General features: G+C 33.3%; 1 protein-coding gene across 4 annotated transcripts in view; it reads left to right on the top strand.

Moving 5' to 3' along the window:
* Upf2 (UPF2 regulator of nonsense mediated mRNA decay) overlaps positions 1-20264 on the top strand; it is a 41265-nt gene extending 21001 nt beyond the window's left edge. For 3 of the 4 annotated variants that reach the window (XM_090153928.1, XM_090153946.1, XM_090153938.1), the window contains exons 12-30: positions 3274-3313; positions 3433-3497; positions 5827-5913; positions 6601-6676; positions 6760-6920; positions 8487-8734; positions 8809-8917; positions 8987-9319; positions 9514-9597; positions 9923-10066; positions 11636-11834; positions 12851-13174; positions 13245-13337; positions 15453-15529; positions 15895-16173; positions 16418-16753; positions 17863-17941; positions 18019-18096; positions 20079-20264. In XM_090153928.1, the coding sequence (XP_090010054.1) occupies positions 3274-3313; positions 3433-3497; positions 5827-5913; positions 6601-6676; positions 6760-6920; positions 8487-8734; positions 8809-8917; positions 8987-9319; positions 9514-9597; positions 9923-10066; positions 11636-11834; positions 12851-13174; positions 13245-13337; positions 15453-15529; positions 15895-16173; positions 16418-16753; positions 17863-17941; positions 18019-18096; positions 20079-20164 (2898 nt within the window). In that variant the 3' untranslated portion in view covers positions 20165-20264. Of the gene's footprint in view, positions 1-3273; positions 3314-3432; positions 3498-5826; positions 5914-6600; positions 6677-6759; positions 6921-8486; positions 8735-8808; positions 8918-8986; positions 9320-9513; positions 9598-9922; positions 10067-11635; positions 11835-12850; positions 13175-13244; positions 13338-15452; positions 15530-15894; positions 16174-16417; positions 16754-17862; positions 17942-18018; positions 18131-20078 lie in introns of all 4 variants that reach the window. The other variant, XM_090153953.1, reaches the window with a different exon arrangement.
* The last annotated feature ends 232 nt before the right edge of the window (positions 20265-20496 follow it).

Genomic DNA, 20496 nt, shown 5'->3' on the forward strand with positions numbered 1-20496 from the left:
TAGACATTGTCTCTGTGTATTGCTTCCCTCCTTCTGTAATCGCCTTTATATTGGCCACCAAGCGCTGTGAATCGCCCTGGCGGCGAAACTAAAAAATAACAGGGCGCTAGATTGGATAACGGCTCAGTCGCCATCTGGTGACTGAATCCGTTATACAGTGTAAAAATTCGTTATGTATTAAATAATGGTATGGGGGTATACAAATAAAGATAATGAATGTAATCCCTGAAATCATTCAATAATTGTTGTAATCATTTCGAAATTGCTGTTATTATTCCGTAATCTCTGTAACTGACCCATAATTGGCAAAAATCCCTTGTAATCATTGTAATCGTGTATTCATTGATTACATAATCAGTGTAATAAGTGTACAGAAAAATTAAAAGTGGTAAGCCCCTCCAGGGGGTGTGTCAAAAGTGGTATATTATACAAGTCCTAATCTATAGATCTTTTGGAGACATTTTTCCTACGGGGCACTATTTTGGAGTTATGAAACGATTGTTGTTTAAATGTCCCTTAATTAAAGTAACATAACCAACCAAAACTGTTTTATCGTCACTTGTTCTGGGTACTATTAGTATAATGACCCTGATTTTTTTTCCTGATTTTAAAAAGCTCATATATTTTATTTTCTTTCTTTTAAGCAAAGTTTATTTGCACGAAGTAGGGCACCCAGATAGATAGATAGATATTTATTTACTCTTTGATACAAACAAATCCCTTTTAAATCAGGGAGGAATTCACCTTACATGAACTCACGAGTATATTGAAACTATAATTATAATTAACGATAAAGTTCATATATTACATGTTATGTAAGGGACTAAATTTCTACCACTGGGTATCCGTAAAATAAATAAATTCCACTAGAAATAATAAGCATTATTTTTAATATAACTCGAACAAGAGATCCTATGGTCTGAAGGTGATTCTACAAGGAGGGAGCACCTAACTACTCAGGGGGACTCCCCACAGCAACTGCCCACGTTCTGCCCTGTGCTACTGCTTTACTTCCTCCTTTATACTTAGGTTATAGGGGGCGCTTTAGTCACTATTGGGTTGGCGCCAACTTTGGGCCTGACAGTTTATGAACGAAATCTTTAAAATAAAAAACTAATAGACAAATTAAACAAAGCCGGTGTAACTATCGGAAGAGAGTTAATGGCTCTTTCGTTAAGCTTCCCAGTGGCCGAGAAGGCGTTTTGTAACAGTTGCATCATTCCACATAGTCTTACCGGCACCATAGAAGCCCAGGAGGTAAGCCAAACAGTCGTCTGATTTATCAAGCTCTTCAGCGAAAGTATACATTACCCGGATGGAAATCAACCTATCGCATTCTTCCAAAATATGCTGTAAGGGACTATTTTAACTTAGGCAAATAATTTAACAAAATTATTTAAAATCAAACAAAACCCTTTTAATATTTCTCACCAACAATTACTGGTCTGCGTGTTGTCCGATCAAGGTGGTCTTCTGTTAAATTATCGGCACTACCCTAGATTCGTGAAACCGTTCACCTCATCCTCTTTCTAACAACAACCCTTCAACAGGCCTTACTATTTATAACAGTTACACTATAGCGCCACCCGCGGCCGTTGGTGGTATGATTTGGCCGTGGGCCAAATCTGGCCTTACAATGTGCAACATCTTCACATGGCGCGCCACACAGAGGACACTTGGGGTCATCACCAAAGATCTCGCTGAACCTAGCAGCAGTTTGCAAAGCACCTGTTCTCGCTTGAAAAAGGAGGTGACTTGGACGATCGTTGGTGTAATAAGACTCGAGACCCACAGTTTCCTTATTAGTGTATATCCGTAAACTTCTGTGCTTGGCGATGTCTAGTAGCCAGCGTTTATTAGCGTTCTCCTTCACAGCTTTTCCCAGTCCACTCTTTGACCGAAGTTGCTGCACTCCGTTTCTGAGAACCAAGACCATACATGCGGTCTACGATTTGGAGCCTCCTACTCCAGCGGGTTTGGTGGCCTTTTTTCCTAAGATAACGAAATACTTTGCCAGCCACACGATCCTTCTCCATTTTCATGAGACGGCCCAAGTACGACAGTTTATTCCTAGCTTCTCGCGCCACGAACTCAGATCAAGCTAGTTCTCCTTTAACTGCCGCTTTCACCGAGAGAAAATTTCCCTCGATGGCAGCCTTACCCACGACAAACTGAGCCTGTTCCAACCGACGAGAAATTGGTTCCCTTAGGCAAATTACATCGTTGGCATATGAAAGGCTCGGAACCGCCACTTGTTTCCATAGAGACCATGTATGGATTGTATGAGTGCCGACCTTTATGCTTGATGGCTCCTTGAAGCCAACCCACCTTTGTACCCAACCTGGCTTCGTGAGGTTCCAGTTAGTACCCAAGGATACACCAAGATATGTCACTTTGTTCGAATTTTGCACTCTGCTACCTTGGAGAAACAAGGGTTGGTTGGTTCCATTGTTCAGCCCACTAAACTGCAGGACATGACACATCTCTCCACTAAACTCTGAGCCACACTCAGACGCAAAAACGCCAGCAATGTCCAACAGACCTTGGAGGTCCTGCAAAAAACTGGCCACAAATGATAGCTCCAACTTGCGGTAAACGAAAGCCTAAGTTTGAAGTCGAAAGTCGCTGATCAAGTGGCTGAAGATACAGTGCGAACAGCAAGGGTGACATTGGACATCCCTGCTTCAGACCAATATTTAAACGAATATATCCAGTTGAGACGTTGTTGAACCAATAACGGTAAAAGTTATTCACATAGATTGCCTTTAAGTGATTCGCAAACGCAACAGGAACGCCAAGGTTGACCAAAATCCTACACAGAATGTCTCTGTTTACACTATCGTAGGCTTTCTGTAAGTCCAAGAAGGCGACGTAAAGGGACCGGTTTTCCAAATACCAACTTATTTCCTAGACCACTTATTTTTGGTAAGGGGGCTGTTGCAAACTGGTTTAATAAGCATTTTACTAAAACAAGTGGTACAGTGATATATATGTCATGTACCTACTTTAGATCAAAATATAAAGACATAGAAATATCCTCAAGGAAAAAGTTTGACTAGACATGTATAAATACTGTCACAGTAAAAAGTATATCAACAGTATACGTTCAACAAAAGCCAGACTATCCCATAGAACACTTTATAAAGTGTGTTTAAAAGTTTTTAGCAAATGAGAATCCATAGTAATATAATGAGTACCAAAATATTTGATCGTACTATGTTAATATTTAATGTAACGTTTTAATTTATTATTTATATTGTTTTTATTTTCCAGGAAATAATTGATGAAGACTTACCTGACCTTCCAAAAGATGGTAATTAGTGTTCTTTTTATTAAATATTTCCACAAAAATGTATGAACTAATTCATTAATTTGCGTTGTATTTAATTAAATGTGTGAGATAGCATATTTGAAATAACTCATCTTTTTTAGAATCAACATCTCCCGAAACTGATATTACAAGTTTGGATGTCCATAACAGGTTTAGAGATAATGAAGTAAGTGATGGTGTTTACTTATTAAGAAAACAATAGTTAATTAAGGGAAAATATGAAATAAATAATTTTTAAAAGATGATAGCAATTTAGATTTTTGAATGTGTATGTCAAGATGACCGCATTGCCCTAATTAAAATAAAATGCTGACTTTAACTTGCATTGCCAACCACTGTGCTGAGTCTACTAAAATTATGAAAAATCATAAATTCCAAGCTGAGAACTAAAAACATTAGGACAAATTTAAAGAGATAGTGTTAGCTTGTACACATTTAGAATTTTGTGACTTTAGTGACATCATAAGATAGATTTTTATATCCAGAATTCTAAAATATGTATGTTAGGGTTCTTAATACAAATATTGAGTTATGAAAATTACTTAAAATATTTGTTACCCTTATCAAAAAATAAGGTGGTTAAAAACCACTTAAAACAATTATTATTCCAACTTGGTTTTAAGTTTGTATTTGCAATGCAAACTTAAAAATAACTGATATCATCTTTAATAACCAACTTATTTCCAACTAGACCAGAATCAACCCCTTACATTTAACTACTTAAGACCAATTTCAAACTTCCCCCTTCCATAAAAACTTGTTGAGGTTAACGGTAATAGTTAGTGTGGGGAGCTGTTGGCTCGCGTGGCATGCAGGGCTTGCCACCACCCTCCTACGCATTGTAACCCGGCCACCTGAATTAATGGCTTCAAAAGTCGCTTGATGACTTAGGCCTAAGGTGGTGCCTTGGGTATTAGCCTCGCTGATTATTATTATTATTATTAAAAAGAAGTATTTTCCTACCAACTGAATAACCACTTATTACCCCTTTAACTAGTAACTTGAAATATGCTGACAACTTCTTATCACCAAGTTAATATTAACTAATAATGTGTATATAAACTAAATACAAACTAAAATCCAATTTTTTTTTGGTATGGGTAATCACCTTGATGTCTTAAATTGTTGCGGGAAAAAGAAATTTAGGAGATTTCCTTTGATTTTGTGCGCTCCCTTCAAAAATAAAAATGCAGGCGCTCAATAACTTGAACAGCGCATTGAAAAACAGTGAAAACCACCAATATTTTTCGAAGGCTTATTACATTATCATTGGTTTGGAAATAAGGTATTGATTTCTGTTGATAATGAAATCCCTTATACTTAAAACAATTATGATTTTATTAAAGGTAGAATTTAGATTCCGATGTTGTATTAGTGTTCTCCATAAGGGTTAAAGTGATTTTTTAAAATCCCAAAGTTAGGCTTAAGATATTAGGCGCTTGTGATATTTTTGTCTTACTATTTTTTTATGCTTTCCCTTAAACATTATCTCTCACTAGTAGCAACCATTATAAACATCTACTTGCAAATAACGTCAATAATAGGCACCCAAGAAATTCAGGGAAGCGATTTAAAAACGATCAATTTATTTTTCAAGTAAAATTGTTATTACCCTTTCCAAAAAATAAGTTGTCTAAGAACTACTTAAACTTGGTTTTAAGTTGGTATTTGGAACAAATGCCAACTAAATACTAACTAAAAACCTACTTAAAACCACTTAATACCAACTAGTCCAGACTTAAAACCAACTCAATTTCGCTTAATGGAGCCAACTTAAAACCAACTTAAAAATAATGTTATTTTCTGACCACTAAAAACCAACTAGTTACCAACTTAATAACAACTTATTACCTCTTAAACTAGTTTATTAAAATATGCTGACCACTTGAGCCTACCTAAAACCAACTTAATGTCAACTAAAATGTGAATACCAACTAAAATCCAACTTATTTTTTGGTAAGGGTACCATTATTATCATATACCTCATGCCTAAATCTAATACACCAAGAAAAGTCTGACACTCGTAATAGCAGAACTGAATTTGTTGCAACTAGTCCCTTACCAAAAAATAAGTAGTCTAGGAAATACCAACTTAAAACCAACTTACAAATATTATGTATTAAGTATTTTCCCATCAACTTAATAACAACTTATTACCCCTTTAACTAGTTTATTGAAATATTCTGACCACTTTAGCCTACTTAAAAACAACTTAATGTCAACTAAAATGTGTATACCAACTAAATACCAACTTATTTTTTGGTAAGGGGTTCATCTCACATAGAGTACTCAGACCCTGATTTAAATAACAAAAGAAAGGCAGCTAAGATATTGGTTTCGGTAATGTATGATTCGTTCGGTTATGTGAAATTTTAAGAAACCTGGTCATAAGTACTTTTGTTATCTTAGGACTGAAAATGTAAAAATTGGCCTAGTTTTGTATAAAAATATGCCTGCAAAGTTTGATAACAAATGTGTTTATTTTTGTTTTACAGGATGGTCTAGGAAATTCTCTCTGGGAAGATGATGATACAAGGTGTTTTTATGAGTCATTGCCTGATCTCAAAGCTTCAATTCCTGGTGTATGTTTTTCAATGTATTTTTTAAATAAGAACAAGTAGTTGAAATTAGTGGCATAAATAGAAATTTTTTTGAAATAGGTGGGGATCTAAAAATTTGGTATATAAAATTTAACTTAACTGATTTTACTTTTAATTCTAGAACAAGAATTAAAATTTTTATTAATTCAGTTAAAAATTAATTAAGAAATCCAACATTCATTTGTAGCTGGGTAGCCCAAAGAAAATAGCAATATCCGCTTAGCTTAATTTTAAAATCTTAAAGCGGCCTGCAACATAGGTCTCTGGTTACAAATTCAAAGTAACATTACTTTATATTATCTATTCATTAAAAACCTGTAAAAGTGGGATCACTCACCACAGAACTGCATAAGTTTATTTTCTTGATGCCATGCTGAAAATAACGGCCCCAGCACTGGATTGCATAAATACTTTTCCTGGGATTCATTATTTAGTTAGTTGTTTTCCCATCGCAATGTGAAAAAAAAATGCTGTGAGATATGCCGCACTTGTAGCCTGTTAACTTTTAGTGGTAATTAGGATTTGGTGGAGCTACCCACAAATTATGGAAGTTCCCTTTATGATATTGTCTTTCTAGGGGTTTGTAGGTTCATTTAAATTAATCTCAATATTTTAGGTATTAAACAAATTCAGTAAGTTCTGATATTTGTTACTGCCATTTGGTTTTAGATTTTATTTAAAGATAGTGGAAACACACAAAATTTGACGAAAGCTTGTGAAATATCAGAAACAGCAATTGAAGAAGGTATATTTGAAGTTCTTTTTGACATCACCAAAATTATAATATTTAAAAACTATGGTCTTTTAAATGATTTCTTTGTCTTTTAGAACTAAACAAATTGGATCTGGCAGATTTAGAAGCAGAATCCTCTGAATTAGATCAACCTCAAGCTGTGATAGATGATGATAAGCTTGAAATTGATGAAAGTCTACTAAAGGATGATGTAGTAGCTGAGTCTGAACAAGAAATTGCAGAGAAAATTTTACAAGTATTCCTTATGTTACTCTTGGATTTCAGTAATTTTGAGCAATAGCTTTCTGAAATTGATCATTATAAATTTATTCAGCAGTGTCGGCAAAATTGAACTACAGCGGCCTCCTGTATTATTTGGGGTTTTTTTGGCAGATAATGTAGCACTTGACGCGTAAATTATGAAGTGATTTTTTTGGACTGCAAATGATAATTTTTTTCATTAACTTAATTTTAAAAAAGTAGTAAATTTAGGGGATTAGCCGTTTTTTTTTTGGCGGAGAATGTAGCACTTGACGCGTAGATTTTTTGGGTCGCAAATGAGAATTTTTTTAATTAACTCAATTTTAAAAAAGTAGTAATTTTAGGAGATAAGTAACGCTTTTCTTAAAAATAGTTCCATCGTGTATCCGCCGCCACCACTTTTTAGGCGCGCACCAGCCCCATTCTGAGCATTGACAGTGGGCCTTCTGTAATTGTACCTAGTGGCATCGTAATTAATGAAATCGTATCAACGTAAATAGTAACAAAAATGAGAACAGGTTTGAAGCATACTTTAAAATTCCCCGTATTGGCGCCTAACAACGCCGCGCACTCACTTCGCTCAAGCACTGGGGGCGTGCGGTGCCTCCCCATTCCCATACTAAAAAAGCGATGGGCCATCTATAACGCGACCTAGAGGACAGTACCAAGCCTTACGCATCAAGTATTTAATTTTAAATTATCAAAAACGTGAAAAGGCCCAAAAAAGTGCAAGCTTTTCAATTAAATTAAAACCTGAAATAAGCGTTTGTGGCCCAAAAATACAAAACACCTAGAAAATTGTTGTAATTAGCTGACCTTGACCCCCGTATAATATTAGCGCGACCTCTAGTGGTAACTTGGGTCTAAAATATTCCTTGAGCCTGTTGGCAGCCTTGTTGTTCCTCCTTAGTATATTGTGATGATAAGATAGGCTTGAGGACGTTATGCCGAATTCTTAATGTTGGATGTGTAAATATATTGTTTATAGTACTAATTAAATTAACCAGTTTTATATTGCAAAGCAAGTCTGTTGGTAATCGTTTACTTTCTAACAAAAATGAACAAAAACTTTAATTGATTTTATAAACTGCCAGAAAATTATTAGGAAACAGAAACTGTCAGCGAACATACTACGGAAATAAGTATAATAAAACACGTGAAAATGCCCAAAAATGTGAAAATTTTTAAATTAAATGAAAAAAGAAATTTTCATTTGCGGCCAAAATAAAAAATACCCTCGGCATCTACGTGACAAGGTCTATCAGGCGCAACCAAAATGAATATAAAATTCAATGGGGCCGCTGTAGTTAACTTCACCCGCAGTGTCCTATGAAATAAAAGATTTTGGCCTAAATTACTAAATTTCCGATATCCATAAATAACAATTTTAACTATCATTTTAAACTACAATGAGGCGAAATGCATATAGCAATCTTAGTACTTGTCACAAATATGACCTCCCTTGTTTAATTGAAATAACTCTTGGTTTTTAGTTAACGTACTAATTTTTTAACGGATTTAGTATAGTATTGACTAATATCAAGTTTGTAATTCAATATAGGCTTTAGAAGATCAAGATGAGGAGACTGTACCTAGCACTGCCAGTGGAAATGTTGAAGATACAACACCATCCACAAAAACTCAAAGCTCCAGTAACAAAGTTCTTTTAGAATGTTTCCTAAACAACCTTCTTCATAGTGTTAACCGAGAAATGATTGATCAATCAGCTGTTGAATTCTGTACCAATTTAAATACAAAACCGAACAGGCGGAAGCTAGTCAGAGCGTTGTTTCTGGTTCCTAGAACAAGGTAAGACAACTTTCTCTTGGTTTTCTTAAAGAAAATATTTTGAAATTTGTAACACATTTTTTGAATTATTGCAGATTGGATTTACTTCCATTCTATGCACGTTTTGTGGCTATTTTAGCACCATGCATGCCTGATGTAGCAAATGATTTGGTTGCTATGCTGAAAAGAGACTTTCAATTCCATGTAGGTCAAATAATTTACTACATAATCAAATTTTGTCTAATTTCGTTTTCTAAATATTGGTTTTGATAGGTTAAGAAGAAGGACCAAATAAACATTGAATCAAAAGTTAAATCTGCCAGATTTATTGGAGAACTTGTTAAATTTGGAATATTCCCCAAAAATGAAGCATTATTTTGCCTAAAGATGCTTTTGTCTGATTTCCGTCATCATAATATAGATATGGCATGCAATCTCCTTGAAACCTGTGGTAGGTTTCTTTTTCGTTCTCCAGAGTCTCACGCACGCACAAAAGTTTACCTTGAGCAAATGATGAGGAAAAAAGGCATTATGGCTATTGATAGTCGATATGCTACAATGGTTGAGAATGCATTCTACTACTGTAATCCTCCTGAAGCACCAGCTGTAAGTATAAAATAAGCAAATCTTAAAAAAAAAAGCTTACAAAAAATAGCATGTGGTTTACAATTTTTGAAGTCAGTTGTCTGAAATTGACATGATTTTTAACAATTAGAATAATATTCTAACTATAGGCATAAATGTGATGAATATAGTTTAAAATACTGAACTCTTGATTTTAATTTGAACTGTATTTGCAGATGGTACGAATTGAGAGGCCGCCTCTACATAATTATATACGTAAACTCTTATACAAAGATCTATCAAAAAATAATACTGAGAAAGTAAGTTTCTAATTTTTAATACCTTGTTTTTGTGTAATCAAAGTGAAAATTCATAATAATTCAGTAGAAATTTCAATTCTCAATTTATTACCTTAATCTTTTTAAATCAACTTAAAAACATCAGAAGTTGTCTGAAATGTTTTTTTGATATGGTGTGTTCTTGACAATTAAATGCCCTCTGGTCTAATAACAGTTTATTTAAAAAATAAACCACACTTAAATGTTGCAGATTTCATTATTTTACTGAAATAAATGGAATTTATTCTTAAACATATTAAAATACATTTTTGTACTATACACTGGTTTTGTTTTATTTTGAAAACAGATATTGAGACAGATGCGAAAATTAGATTGGGATGATCCTGATGTTAATTCCTATGCAACCAAGTGTTTGACGTCTATTTGGAATGTTAAGTTTTACAACATTAGATGTGTTGCAAATCTTTTAGCTGGGCTTGTTGCTTATCAGGTAAAAGTTACTTTCCATCTTCGCCTTTTTAATTATTTATGTAATACATTTTTTTTTAACTATATCAAACCTTTTTGGTAAAATTTTATATAGTGCTCTTCAACCGTTTTTAATTTGTAATATTCATCTGTTTCATTTCAATTTAATCAAACTTAATAAATGGTAATTAGTTAATATTTTCCTCCTAAAAAGTGAGGTTAAAATGATACTTACACATTTAAATCTCAAATGTTTGAGCAGAGCTCCATTTTCATTAATGGTGGGGTGGCGGAGTGGTTAGCACTTTCGCCTTGCAGCAAGAGGAGCCGGGTTCGAACCCAGCTTGTGGCACTGGGTGAAAACTTGGAACAACTCCTTCTGTGTTGAGTTTGCAAGTTCTCTCATCACTGGTTTAAGAGGTTTTCCCCCGAGCTCTTCGGTTTCCCCTTCCATAAAAACTTGTTGAGGTTAACTGTAATAGTTAGTGTAGGTAGCTGTTGGCATCAGCCTTGGAAATAAGATTTTTTTTTAAACTGGTCCTTATGACCAGTGACCCCCTAGCTTATGAATTATTAAACTGGTCTCATAAAATGTTCTAATGTCATTTTATAAATCTAAAAAACCTATACTACATGTTAAGAAGTTAGATTATGTTGGTAACATTAATTTTACACGTATTCAAAATAGTTAACTTTATTTTTTTAGTATCACAAGAATAGTACAATATAGTACTATCTCACCTAAGACTACTGCCATAGTCTAGAAGACCCTCGTAATTTACCGTATTATCTCTCTCTCTGCTCTAGGCCCCGTAGCTCCAGAGTCCCCGGTCCGTTACCGCGTAGCCTACCGTACTCGGGGGAAAGGGAACTAGAGGATTGAGGGTTTGAGGACAGAGGGTGTTCGACAGTTTCAACTCGTTCGTGGGATGCGACTGAGGGACTCTGCATAAAGCCTTGACGTGCGGCCGCGGCGGTAGTACGCGGAGTCGCGGTACATAAAAATCCGGTTTAATGGGAAATCAAAATTAAAAGAAACCTTGAATTAATAAAATGGTCATCTCCTATTATTTTATATTATTTCGAATTATTAAACTGGTCACCTTCTATTTTTTTGTTATTATTTCGAATTAATAAACTGGACACGGTGACCAGTGACCCCCCAAATTTTGAATAAATAAACTGGTCTGAGAAATTAATAAACTGGTCTTTGACCACTTGACCACCGTTATTTCCAAGGCTGGTTGGCATGCAGGGCTTGCCACCACCCTCCTACGCATTGTAACCCGGCCACCTGAATTAAAGGCTTCAAAAGTCGCTTGATGACTTAGGCCTAAGGTGGTGCCTTGGATATTAGCCTAGCTGAATATATATTATATTAATATTAATTTATACACAGCTCTGCTAAATATGTTGAAATTAGAAAAATAATTTGTTGGTGAATTGTTCAACCACTTTCACTTTTAACCTCTTAGCTTAACTGAAGTAATCTCAAGAAGGTTTTGTAGGAACTAAATTTCTGGTTTACTTAGTTTCTATAATGATAACTTAGTCGATATATTTATGTATAAAATATTCTTTATCTTTACAGGAAACTGTTGGACCTCAAGTGGTAGATGGTGTACTTGAAGACATAAGACTTGGAATGGAAATTGATTTACCTAAATATAATCAAAGGCGTGTCAGTATGGTCCGATACTTGGGAGAGTTATACAATTACAGAATGGTTGAGTCCTCTGTAATTTTTAGGATTTTATATTCTTTTATCACTTTTGGAGTTGATCCTGAAGGTAAGCAGTTTTTCTTTCCTCATATGTAATTGAATTGTGTCATTCAAATTCAACATATTAGACACGTTAAAAAAAATTAATTGTCTTGCCATCCTTGAATGTGCTTTGCCTTTAAAGAGAAAAACTGGTGGTTTTGACGGTATTCACGACTGATAACTATTGCTACAACCTCTTTTGGTTGCCTTTGAAAACTAGATAGGAGTATTAGCAGATGCTATTAGCGTTTGGCAGCAAGTAGTGTACGGACTTTTTATGGAATGCGAATGCACGTTGGTTTCGATCGCAAATAAACAAAAACCATAGACAAGCTGTGTCTAGTGATGGTAGCACAAACTCAATATTTGACTGTGACCGGGATTTCATTGAAATGTCTATAGTATAAAGTTCCCTGAACTTCATTTTCATTAAGATGCTGGTACAGGGTTGCCACAAGTCAGGGAAAACATGGAAATCAGGGAAAAGTCAGGGAATTTAAAAATGGGCCTAAAAAGTCAGGGAAATGTCAGGGAATTTTAAGAATTGGTAAAAATTCAGGGAAAAGTCAGGGAATTCAATTTTATCTTGGCACTTTTTGAAGGTAATTCAACTCTAGATCTATGACAAATTCTATGATTATCATTTATTTCCTTGAATGTTTTGCTAATTTTTTCAACATTGCAATAACCTTTTTACTGAAATATAAGTTCATCTTAATTTATTAACTTCTGATAAAAGTAAAATATAAAAGAAAAATTTTGGCCTTAATAAGTCAGGGAAAATCTGTTAAAATGGTCAGGGAAAACAGGGAATAGTCAGGGAATTTGAATCTGAAAATTTGGTGGCAACCCTGTGGTAGTATATTGTCAACCATGCATTAATTAATCAACATTTCTACATTCCTCTGTTGCAGTTGTTTGCTTAAGTTTTTTTTAAGTAAATTTTACATTTACATTCAAAGAAAATTAGTGCTTTGTTACTTCTCAGCTATATTACCTATTTTTAGATATTTAATAATTTTTTAATATTTTTTTTAACAGGGTTGTTTTCTGAATTAGATCCTCCAGATAGTTTGTTTCGATTAAGGCTTGTCTGTACTTTGCTTGACACTTGCGGGCAATATTTTAATAATGGTTCAAGCAAAAAAAAGTTGGACTATTACCTGGTTTTCTTTCAACAATACTATCAACAGAAACGTTCTAATGCTGTTTTTGGAGAAGCTGCTGTTCCCTTTCCTGTTACTGTTAGTCTTATGGTGAAAGACACAATTAGTGCTCTAAGACCAAAATTGAAATTGTGTGAAACTTTAGAAGAGGCAGATCAAGCACTGAAAGAGTTATACGAAGAGATAAAACCAAAACTAAGTGAGCTTATTATTATTGTTATTTTGTTGGTGTTGATTATTTTATGAGATTTGTTTCATACTCTGAATAGTTGAAGTTCTTCCACCTCTTGCTAATAGTGATGTCTTGGGTACTGAAACAAAAGATCAATCAGATGACACACTTGGACCAATAAAAGAAGAAGGTATGTAAGGTTTATTGTTTTATACAGTAACATCCCTTACCAAAAAATAAGTTGGTTTTTAGTTGGTATTTAGTTGGTATTCACATTTAAGTTGATATTAAGTTGGTTTTAAGTGGTCAGCATATTTCAGTAAACTAGTTAAGTTGGTAATAAGTTGGTTTTAAGTTGGTGGGAAAATGCCTTTTTCTTTAAGTTGGTATTTAGTTGGTTTTTAGTGGTCAGAAAATGACATATTATTTGTAAGTTGGTTTTAAGTAGGTTTTAAGTTGGTATTTAGTTGGTTTTAAGTTGGTATTTGTCTCAAATACCAACTTAAAGTATTTCCTAGACCACTTATTTTTTGGTAAGGGATTACATTAACCAACCTTTGTTGGAACACTAAAAGAAAATAATCATTTGGTCCAAAAATAGTGTGAGTGAAACCACTTTGGCTTACATAGAAAGAGCGGCAAAAGTTAACTACAGCAACCTCATCTTGTTTTATAATTTTTTTAGGCGGATACGATAGAGTTTGTCACGTAGATAGCGTGGGTATTTTTCATTTTGTCCACAAATGATTATTTATTTTTTATTTTAATTTAAAAATTTTAACATTTTATGTTATTTTTACTTTTTTGTTGTTATTATTTTGTTGTGTGATAGACCTTGTCACGAAGATAGCGTGGGTATTTTTTATTTTGTCCGCAAATGGTTATTTTATTTATTAATTTAATTAATTGAACTTCTTTGTGTATTTTAAAATTTTGTTTTGGTTATTGTTTTTGTCGTGTGTTCGCCGCCACCAGGCTGTTGTTAAAAATTGCTAGAGATCAGTTTTTCGTTATAGTATAAGTATTGGCGCCATACTAAAAAAAAGCGATGGGCCTTCTATAACGCACCCTAGAGGACAGTACCTAGGCATACCCGTATTGTTGGGCGTGTGAAAAATTTGCCCGCATATCGAACGGCCAAGGGCAAAGTGGGGTACGCGACTGGAATAATTATAGTAATTGTTGGATTAAACTGAACTCAAATATTTAAAAAAGCCTTTAATATGCCGAAAAATGAACAAATCGCGAAAAGGCCCAAAAAAAGGAAAAAAATTAAATAAAATAAGTGGTTGCGGCTAAAAAAAGACAGCACAGCTAGAAATGTCACGTTGAGATTATGCGAATCAACAACGCAAATAACAACCTGAACGTAGCGCAATATTACGTGGGAATTATACGTAGTGAACAACACGGTTACCGAAACTGCAAGTGTCGGCGAACACACGACGAAAATAATAACAAAAATCCTGGAAAAGCTCAAATAAGGAAAAATAAAAAATTAATAAGTGGTTGCAGCCTAAAAAAGGCAGCAAAGCTAGATAATTCTCAAAATTTAAAAAACTTCTAATTTATGTAACCGGAATACCACGTGGAAATTATTAGGGCTGAAAAACACGTGGTGTCGGCGAACACACGACGAAAATGAAAACAAAAAACCTGAAAAAACAAAAAAAAATTAAAAAAATTTAAATTAAAATAAAAAATTAAATAATAATTTGCGCCAATAAAAAAAATACCCACGCTATCTACGTGACAAACTCTATCGTCTCCGCCTGATATAATTTTAAAACAAGATGAGGTTGCTGTAGTTAACTTCACCCGAAAGGGCTATGGAAACATTCTGAGCACTTATGTTTTTAGTGCCAAAATAGTTTCTGCCTCAAGTCCAATCACTGATTAATCAGATACACTTACTTTTTAATGTAGTTTTGTGATTCAAACATTTTTTAAGGTCAAGATGAAGTAGGTGAAAATGGAAACAGTTGAGAATTGACAAAATGATCTAATCAAACATGGTCTTTAACTCTGGATTTGATTTTTGATAAAGTGCAGTTTATTAAATGAAGTTAAAATAAGCCACAAGCTTAGCATTCGTGAAGAATTTTTAGATTGGTGAAATGAAATGGGCAAATATGACTAAAGTGTTTTTATGCTTTATTCAATGCTTGTAAAAAATTCCCCGTTAGTTTTTATATCTTTGAAGAAAAAAATTTAAGCTTATTTTTTCAAAAATATTTAGAAAAGGTTAGCTACATTTATAGTATGTCTAGTTAAAATTAAATTGTTTTTCTTCGGTTTCCTTCAGACGATTGTTATGAATTTGGAAGTGATCAAGACGAGGAAATGTTAAGTGGCAGCCAAAGTCAGCCTACTGGAATTGATGTAAGTGTGTTAAATTTCTTTTGTACACACTTTAAGATTGTTTTCGCAAGTTTATTCTGTTTGTGAAAGAAATTAGTGTATTTCATTTACTTATATTTTATATACAGATTAGTCTGTACTCATTCTGAAATCGCAAATTTAATTGAAAAAAAGCCACTATATACCTAAGTTAAAAGCAATTTCCATTGGCTTAAATATTGACAACCACATGCCAAAAGTTTGTTAGTAGAAAACAAATACTTTTTATGTATTACTTTAAATTTTAGGGGTGATAATCATATGAAAACTAAACAAAGAAAATGTACCTGGTTTTATGCTTTTAAAAGTTTTGCTATTTAAATTATAAATCTTAATTAAATCTACAGGAAAATGAAACAGAAGACCAAAAAACAGGTGAAGATATGAATGCTGGGTCTGTTAGTGATGAAGAAAAAAGTGGTCAAGATGGACCATGGACGAGAGAAAGAAGAAATAAGTTTGATTTGGATGAAGATTTGGGTGAAGATGGTTGTGGGACCAATCTGAGTAGTGGGGAAGGAAATGAGAAAGTTACTCTCATTAACTCAAAGCCAAAACTTGTTCAGTGCCAAGAAGATGATGATTTCATGGCAGCATTTGATAAAATGCTCTCTGAAAGTATAATGGTAAACCTTTTAAATTTATGTTTTCCACATAATTTAAGGTTCTTTAAATTATAACATGTAAACTAGTCAAATTTCATAACCAGGGTGTGTAGGGCCCCTCCATTTAAAAAAATAGTTAGCTTGTAAGTTTACATTATAGCATGCTATTGTTAGAATGGTAATTTTATAATGATAATTAATATTAATTTTTTTTACCGTTTATAGTTTTTAGTGTACTATTCTAAATTAATTGTTACTATTTCAGAATCGCACGCAAGAACCAGTTAAACCACAAGTTGATATTGTGATTCCTATGAATATAAAAAGTGGAAATGTTGCCACCTTCAACATTAAAAATTCAGATTCTAAAATTCCTATGCTTTCACCAAATGATTTCCCTGGTTTATCACAACAAATACCAGCACCAATTCATGTTCCATCAGTATTGCCTCCTTCTAACAACAGTGGATTGTTGAGCAGTAATGGAAAATCGACGATAAGCTTTTTACTTATGACTCGGAAAGGCAACAAACCACAGTTTAAAAACTTGGAACTTCCAAATACATCCGAATTAGCTCAAAATCTAAGAGATCGGGAAAAGGTAACTATTTTTTCATAGTTTGATTCTAATAGAAGTAAATAATAAAACTTTTAATGTCACAAAATGTTTCAAGATGAATCCTTTTTATCTTTAAAATTTTAAAGTTTTGGTTTCACTCAATTTTGAAAACTATCTAATTTTTGGCTATTAGAAAGATCAGATTTCAATTGTTGATTCACTCTCCATATGAGTATGCCTTTGTGATAATTCTATGTAGCCATGCAATGATTCTTAACTAAACTACCCATACCAAAAAATAAGTTGGCTTTTAGTTTGTATTTAGTTGGTATACACATTTTAGTTGGTATTAAGTTGGTTTTAAGTTGTCAGCATTTTTCAATAAACTAGTTAAAGGGGTAATAAGTGGATATTAAGTTGGCAGTATGGTTTTAGTTGGTATTTGTCCCAAATACAAACTTAAAACCAAGTTCCTAGACCACTTAATTTTTGGTAAGGGTAACTAACCTAATATACAAATGAAAATGATTTTTAGTAATTAGAACTAGTTATAGCAATATTTACGTACCCTTACCAAAAAATAAGTGGTCTAGGAAATACTTTAAGTTGGTATTTGAAACAAATACCAACTTAAAACCAACTTAAAACATACTTAAAAATAATATGCCATTTTCTGCCCACTAAAAACCAACTAATTACCAACTTAAAGAAAAAAGTATTTTCCCATCAACTTAATAACAACTTATTACCCCTTTAACTAGTTTAATGAAATATTCTGACCACTTGAGCCTACTTAAAACCAACTTAATGTCAACTAAAATGTGTATACCAACTGAAATTCATTCAACTCATTTTTTGGTAAGGGTAGCCCTTTTTTGCAATAGAATTCAAATTTTAAAATCAATTGTAACTTAAATTAGAATATGAGTTTCTTAAATTCATTTTCAAGGTGTGCTTTTCTACAAAGTTCATTTTTCTCCAGGTGACAGCCACCACGGCTGGAAGAAGCCCTTAGTTTTTAACAGCCATCCATGAAAATAAAAAAATTTTGTTTCTTTTTATAACATCAGTGAATTTAATTTCTGAGGTTCTAAAATAGGAATTTTTTTTTATGTAAAATACTTCATATCCTAATTTAAAATAACTTGCAGGCTGAGTTAGCAGAGAAAGAGCAAGTGAAGAAGCTGACTTTGAATATAAATGAACGGCAAGAGGAGGAAGATTATCAAGGTTCATAATTTATTTTTATCTCTTTTTTTGCAATTGTATTAACATGGAACCATTTTCAAATAATTTAACGTCAACAGAAATGATAGCTGCGCAACAACGTCCAGTGGTGATGAATTTAAATCGAGATCGTCGCCATCGGTATCAACATCCCAAAGGTGCTCCCGATGTGGATCTAATATTTGGCAATAAGTGGGTTTTAATTAGAGATTATTTGTAACGGCCAATCGATCCATGTGCCTCCCTTTCATGTGCATGAAAGTCCCAGAGGTTTTGGAAACATCAGTTTTAGTTCCAAGGAGTTGTGCTGATTGGTTGCTTTATAATTTTTGCTTGCTTGTTTAAATTCAGTTAATTATTCTCCTAAAGCAATGTCTAATTTCACATTTTTATTTTTCAATAAATGGTAATGGGAGAAATGTATACTAAAATTTCCAGATTCAAAGTAACGATTGCTCAGTTTAGTGATGGATAATTTATTTCCTTACCAAGTTAATAAAAACCAATTACGTATGAGGATTATGCATTGCAACCTAAGATGTTAGTAAAAAAATCAATTAACCCCAATCCCAAATGAAGGATATAACAGATTCTCGCACCTGTGATAGAAGAGGCTTGCCGAAAAAAATTTCCTTAAACTGATGTAACAGTTTATCATGATTTAAAAAAAAATTATAAAAGAGTTAATCAGTTTCATAATTTGTCAAAACAGTTAACTTTCAAATAAACGAAATCCTGAAAATATAGGAAAGCATTATCATGAAAAACAGCACAACAGAACCAACCACTATCCTGGAGAACTGGAATAGTGTAAACCCTAACTCATAAAATGGTGTAGTAACTATCTCTAATTCTGAGAAAATAGACATCGATTTCTAAAACCATGCCTAGATTTATAAAATACAGAAATTCTGTACACATTTTTCCATGTAGAAAGTGCTATTATAAAATGTAATTACATGTAGGGAAATTAACAAAAAATAATATTAATATGCTGAGAATCTTGGGCTTTGGTTCTATTGTTTTATTTTTGCGCCATAATATGTCATTCAATATATTAGTGTGTGAAACAGTGTATTGTCCTCCACTACAAGGTCTAAAATATCTAAACACCAGAAATTGTAATTATCGTCAGTATGGATGGCGATATCTTTTTACCTTGCACTAATTAATATAGAAACATTTTTGTGCCCATAAATACATTTCTTCCTGACTAAAAAATGCGTAAATCATTATCTGCACTTGTGCAAAGGTCACAAGGAGTGGCTATGTTACAAAAACGATTTATGTCTACTGTCTTTTAACATACCACACCTTGTGATACCTCCATTCTTGTGCAGCTGCTGTTACGCACATTTTTCCAGATATAATTTTAAGAAGTTTTCACACTTGCTAAAGAAATTCAGTGGTCCCCTGAAATGTCTGTGTTAATTAGTCCAAGGCTATACATAAAATAATGATGACAGGCTGCGTTAACTAGCACATGACTTTTCTTAAGAATATTGAGACCAGTTTGGGGGGAACAGTTATTAATTTTAACGAGTATGGAGGCTTTACTCTTGTTCACTCCTTTACACACCACTTATAATTTCTTGTTTGCATGTACTAGAAAGTTTTAAACAAACCCTCATCACTTGTGAATTTTATCTTTTACTTTGCAAAGGTCTTAAATTCTTAAATGGAATTTTTAGTTTCAAACTGTCAGCAAATATCTTATTAAAGCTGATAAAATATATAAACTCATTAATATTATTGGTTTTAGGTCACTAAAATTCTTCAAAATTGGAGGACTACGTGATAAATTAGTCTATGCTACAGTGTCAGGCTCTGTTTGTTGTTGTTTTCCGAACTAATATACAGATTCACTGCAGTGCTGATGAACTGTTTTTATTAAATTAGTAAATTTTTTTCAATATCCAATCAATTTGTTAATCTTTATTTGCCGATCTGTTTTTACCTAAAAATCTCAGCAAGACCTTTTTCTGTTGTTAAAATAATTGTCAAAAGAGACTTGAATTACCTGTGTAGCTAGATTTTGTATTTTCATCATTTTACATCAATTAGTAAGAGTATGTGCAATTCAAGCTTTCTTTTGCTGCATTTAGAAAAATTCTTAACTAATGAGTTCTTTAATTTCTAGAAAACGGTAACAGAAGAACTCTATATTTGAATGACTTCATCCAAACGAAACTGGAGAAAGAAAATTTGAAAAATGATTCACTCTAATGTTTAATTTTGAAAATGAAATGAGTCTTTTTTACCCCCAAAGAAAATGTACATAGAAGGGCTATAAATAAAAGTTATCCATAATGTTTGGATTTTATGAAAAATAAAACTTCAATTGTATATATAGCTCAAAATATTGAGCAGTTAACTGAAGAACTACTTATTCTCAAAGAAGTTCCGAAGGTCATTCCATGTGAAACTGACCATGTGGTCAGAATTTAATATACCAGTGCACCTAGAATATCATATCACCGGTGGTCTCATTTGAATGCCCTGCGGTAGCATCCACAATCCAGGCAGGTGACTAAACAGCCAGGGGCAGCAAACCCAAT

Source organism: Leiobunum rupestre, chromosome 1 (assembly GCF_980474605.1).
Source record: "Leiobunum rupestre chromosome 1, qqLeiRupe1.1.hap1, whole genome shotgun sequence".
In the NCBI taxonomy this organism is placed as follows: Eukaryota; Metazoa; Arthropoda; class Arachnida; order Opiliones; family Sclerosomatidae; genus Leiobunum; species Leiobunum rupestre.